Source organism: Zootermopsis nevadensis, unplaced genomic scaffold, assembly GCF_977971745.1.
Source record: "Zootermopsis nevadensis isolate Lab colony 2312 unplaced genomic scaffold, Znev_1.0 Znev_ptg000004l, whole genome shotgun sequence".
Taxonomy (NCBI): Eukaryota; Metazoa; Arthropoda; class Insecta; order Blattodea; family Termopsidae; genus Zootermopsis; species Zootermopsis nevadensis.
This window is the reverse complement of record NW_028259136.1, coordinates 372,080-377,823: the sequence shown is the minus strand read 5'-3', so window position 1 is coordinate 377,823 and position 5,744 is coordinate 372,080. Positions and strand designations below refer to the sequence as shown.

Below are 5,744 nucleotides of genomic sequence, written 5' to 3'. Positions count from 1 at the left end.
ATCCCTATCCATGACTTGATTCTGATTGGTTACGCATTACTTTCCTACACTCAATTTAGACAAAATTTGACAAGATGACAGCACAATGCAAAAATCACTATCAATTAGTAATACATGAAAGAGTTAATACCTTTCAACTAATTAAAAGGGGTGTAATTTTTCCCAGTCAAAATTCTGTGAGATCCATTTAAAAACTTGTAATGTGTTCTATGGATACTAGAATTTCTTCGGTAAATTGGATTGTTACCAGTGTTTCGAAGAAACTGCTTCCATCTTCATGACATATGTCTAAACCTTTATTGTGAAGATAGAAGAGGTAAGTTTCTCGGAGACGATGATAAGTACATACGTAAAAGACCACATGGCGTCGTAACACAAAAAACAATAATTTCAGTTTACTACACCACTGCAAAAGCATCAAATCTCATCGCAAATTTACTACATAATGACAAAGTAATGTCGTCATGGCCAACCCAGAATGCCTGATTGTTAAGAAAATAGCATGCATCTAGTTTTCACGCATGTAGTAACTAAAATCTTCAATCTATGACGTGACGTCAAAATAAATTTTATTCACATATTTGTCCTAGAAATCAGAAACTTCAATATCGCATTAAAACTAATTATATTTTAATTAACCATTTCTCATGTGTCTCCTCTGTTTTAATCTCATTGTTTACAAAAATATTTTTTAACAAAGTGTAATAAGGAGACAATAATACTACATATCTATGTACATGGAATGTATCGATTATCGAGATACGAATTATCTAAATGAGCGACATCTTACAACGGGAGAAAGATTTACTTGAAGTTGCTATACCCTAGTCTTATTCGTCGCCCTGATGGTGGAGGTTGCAAGAACCTCTGAAACGGCATACTTTTATTAGACTACACGACGCAACACCCCCGAAAACAACAGATGTTAAACTCACCAAAACCCTGGCTCATTACAGCCAATTATAAATGTTCAAATTTTATTTACATTAATTTAATTTGAGTTCCTTCTACATCTCATTTTGTATAATGCACACATTAAATTTTATTGAGCTTGAAGCATATCAGTTTGATAAATAACAAGGTGTCTGTGATGACAGACTGAATGAGAGAAAACGTTGCTCACATGATGTATAATTGGGAAAATTCCATACCAAAGAAACTAACAAGCAACAAGTGATATGCAATATCATATCACCTATGCAATCAAATTGCTAGTCTGTGAATGAAGTGATCCTTAAGTACCACATTCTATAATTCACATGAAATTAATGCTTCCTTGTTCATCAGTAGTCATAATTACTGTCCGCTGTGATAGACTGCATACAAGTTGATTTTCCAAGGCAGTTCCCTAAAGTAAGCCATGACTATTTCCTTCCACATCCTTTCCAATGTGTCATCCTCTCATTTGACACTAAACAGTTTAAGGTACTGAGAGCCTTGTCAAACTATAGACAAATAAAAATACAAGATGATTTACTGGATTATGTAATGGGCCACTACAAAAAAATTACCTCCATGGCAACAGATGAATATTACTTCGTAATACAGCAGAAGTGTTGCTTTTGACTTATCACTCATACTTTTAAAAGCAACTTAGTTCTCAGTCTCATCCTGCTGTAGAAACCTTACATTGTTTATAATGGTCACTTTGTATGATGAAAAATTATATCACAATTTTGTCAGCATTTGCAGTAAGTGATAATCAGCTTAACTTAATACAAAATCCGGTAACAAATTACAAGCCCACACGGAGTCATTATCCAGAAGACCATAATAAATCAACCTCAAATCTCACACAACTAGACATATAACGGGACATACATAAATTATAAAACAGGAATTACAGTGCATACTGAATGATTACTAAATTGAAAGCAGTGTCAAATATCTCACTACTTGATAAATGACACTGTTAAAAAAAGTTCTGAGAAATTTGTAAATAATTTGCCACAGTAGGCCCAATTCAGTATCATTTTTAATAAATTTCTGTAGTTTTCCAATAAATTGCCCTCACATATAACTTGAAGCCCAAACATCAATTATAAAAAGATGAATGTGGTCCCAGATCTGGAAAATGTTTAAACTCCAGTATTAAACAAAATAACAGTATTTTTGCAGAATCCTGTCAATAAACTTGTTACAATACTTGCAAAGAATAAGCACTCTTGCATTTTAATCATAGGCAAAAATTGTAATAGAGTTTACAATGTTTACATCATTAAATTAAATTTATTTTTGCATAAATGTTTGTTTTTTCCAATGTATTATGATGGCATCCACTGTCACGATAGCTGGTAACCTGAATGACAATTCAAATTTGGTAGTTTCTATACACAATTTTACTGTATCATCAACACATGCAATTATTTAGTGCTCAATCCATAAATGTGACAAAAAATGTTCCAAATAACAAAATAAATATTTTTTCAATTTTCGACTAATGGGTTTAAAACAAATTTATGTGTAAATTTTGCAATAATTATGCCCTTGTGATCAATGTTTGTGTTAGTGATGATTGGAGAATATATGGGACAGCTTCAAAACAGTAACAGCATGAAGTTGCCAGTGCTAACAAGTTTTCAGAAACAAAAACAGGAAGTCAGCATTAATAACCTTTACTGATTTTCTTGAGACGTGTTACTTTTGCTAACTACAGGTAACATGAAATACAAAGCAACAATTGTATTTTGGTCATAAATTTATGGGTTTACACCTTTACCTCAGCATTTACAAAGAAAATATATACTTAAGAGAAGGTAATAAAAATTGCATCACTGAGTGCACCTACAGTAACACCAGTTAAGTAGAATGACAAAATGGAGCATTAAAATTCTCAGCTGAGTCCCTACCTGCCTTTACTTTAACCAAGCATACAATTTATTCAGAACATAAAAACGCTGCAACGCAAAGTTTACTGGAACACTCAGTCAAACATTACAGAAAAAGGCAAAAAGAAACTTTTTGCTTTGCATAACAATTTCAGAATTCCAGTCACAAACCGTGTCACTGCTTTCTGATATGAAACAAGGCAATGGCAGGAATGTAAACAAGATAATACGAAGACTGAAATTTTTTATTGATACAATGTTACTTTTGTTTACAAATACATCCTTAAGCTCCATCAAAACAAAGGTGACATTTGGTGAGTGTCACTATAAACTGCAACATTGTATGTAGGATTACTGAACTGTTATAGTAAAACCAGCATAAATTAGCAATATAAAATGATCACAAAAATGTGTACTTGTGCCTGCTATATAAGAGTATATTAATCAGGAATAAGTGATATTCTCATACTTAAACAATTAAACACACAATATGTTACTTTACTTATGTGTTATACTTCCAGTTTTTTGTACATAGTAGTGTTATAACCTAGGTGATGCCAGACTTGGCAATCTGCAACACATATTTTTAAGTTTATGGTATGCCACCACCTTGATAGAGCTCACTAGAACTAGTATACCGAACATTTAAAATTAAAGAACTTTACTGAAGCACTCTCAATGAATATAGTATCAATGTTGAAAGATTTACTGATATAAGCCCTTATCCTGTTAATCAAATTCTGACCTATCACCTTACCAATGACCAAGACTTAATCAGTATCTTTCTCAATAGTGAAGTAAATGCTAAGACAATACTTTAAAACTGGTGACAACTATGACCTATTACTAACATATTATATATGGCTAACACAAAATGTAATGCAATTCTACTCTTACTACCCTTAGTACTCCTAAAACATGTACCAAACTTTTTATTCACTAGCTGAAATCAAAAATGAAGCTCATTTCCACAAGATACTCCACAAAATTACAAGAATGATTTTAAATGTCTGGCATCACCCAAACACCAAACAGGCAATAATTCAGAATGAGAACATGGAGGCTTATTATTCTCATGCCCGTTGAATGGTACCAATAAAAAATAATAGGGGTCATCAGGTATAAAAACTCAAAATTTTGCTGCCAATGTGTTAATGCCAGGATGGTGACCCAATCTTAGGCAAAAGATACTTAGGAAAAGAATATGTACTATTGATCTCCTACTTTACTTATCCTAATGTGTTTTTTTTTTTACTTTTGCTCAGTCAAGTGGTAGACACATTTACAATCTTGAAAGAAATACAAATTAACTGCTCACTATTACTATCAAACTCCCATTTCCATTTTTATGGTAAATAAATTTCCCTGAAACATTCAATCACAATAATAGGAAAACTAGTTATGTTTCACTCAATTTGTTTAGTTTACTTAGACATACAACCACTTGAATCACTTCTTAAATCGAAGTTTCTAGTTTTCAGTTCTGTCTTCTTAATCATGCATTCAGTCATCACCACCTTCATCATCCTCCTGTTCAGCAGCATCATCATCATCTTCCTCTGCCAAATTGTCATCACCACCTTCTTCACCCTCGATATCCTCCTCCTCCTCCTCCACTTCTGCCAGTTCTGCATCATCTTCATCATCACTACCATCATCTTCCCCTTCTACACCATTTTCTACCTCAATGTCAGGTACGAGATAGTACTGGAGAGGATTTGGCCACATATCATCCTTTATAACTTCTGCAATATCATCTGCAGATGGATCTGCATGATCAATTAACCAATTGAATAGTGTCTTCTGCTCCAAGAACCTCTTCCTTCCTTTTCCACCACTTTTATCTTTAATTTTTTTTGATAAATCATTTCCTTCTTTCCAAAGAATTGATGTGCTCTGAGAAGCAGGATCACCAGATGATCCCAAATGAAATTCTTTTGTTAGGACATCGTTCTCAAAATATGGGTTTTCCTCAAAGTGAAAATTGATTCTGTATCCAGATTTTATATCATCAAATTCCTCCACTTCTAGTTTTGTCAAGTAATGTAAGCAATCTTCTTCATCTTCATCAAGAATAGCTGAAATCTGTGGATGATTTACAAAAGCAGTTACCCAGAAATTGGGTATCCTCTTGATTATATCATTTCTCTTATCGAAGTAGGGTTTTCTCAATTTATTATACTTCTGTTCAACAACTAGAATTTCCTCACTTGCTTTTTCATTCAGTGCATCAATTTCATTTTGGCAAGCATCAATTTCTTCCAACGCTTTCTGAGTTTCGGCATCGTAATCCCTACTTTCGTCGGCGTCTCCTGATGCCCCAGCTACTTCCACCTTCTTTACCTTCTTCGGCGTTGCTCCATTCGACATGTTTTGTTGTAAATATTACAACGTGTTTTGCGTACTATGCCAACACTTTACACCCCTTGGACGCTATTGTGACCGCATGCCTTTTTCAACAAATTTTTAGATTTCAAAGCGCAATAAAACATTTAAATATTACTGTACACTAACACCATCAACATACAGAAAATCTATCTTCTCTATTGTACAGAACCCTCGCCTGCTTATAACCGTAATTCCACACACATTACCACCATATTTTAACCAATTAAAATTTACCATCGGTAGGGCGTGTTTAAATAGAGAAGAGCTTTTTGTTCTGGTCAGAGTATGAATGATTTTTGAGGCATAAATTTAAGATTTGACAACTATTACCGCTATATTAAAACGTATAGTTATCAAGAGCTAATGAAACTTTAATTAATACAATTAGTAGCTAATTTCATGAGAGGAAATAACTTAGTGAAATCACAAAGTAGACTTTTCCCAAATAGAACACTGCATAGCTTCGACCTATCGAAACAATTACTGCTTTCACATTAATAATCTGTGATTATGTTCGTTAGATGAAAT

General features: G+C 33.4%; 1 protein-coding gene across 1 annotated transcript; it reads right to left on the bottom strand.

Annotated features, from left to right (window-relative positions):
• Positions 1-3,055: 3,055 nt before the first annotated feature.
• Positions 3,056-5,646, bottom strand: LOC110837580 (protein SET). Its single transcript, XM_022079863.2, has one exon. The coding sequence runs from the start codon at positions 5,196-5,198 to the stop codon at positions 4,332-4,334; it is 867 nt and encodes a 288-aa protein (XP_021935555.1). The 5' UTR covers positions 5,199-5,646; the 3' UTR covers positions 3,056-4,331.
• Positions 5,647-5,744: the final 98 nt, after the last annotated feature.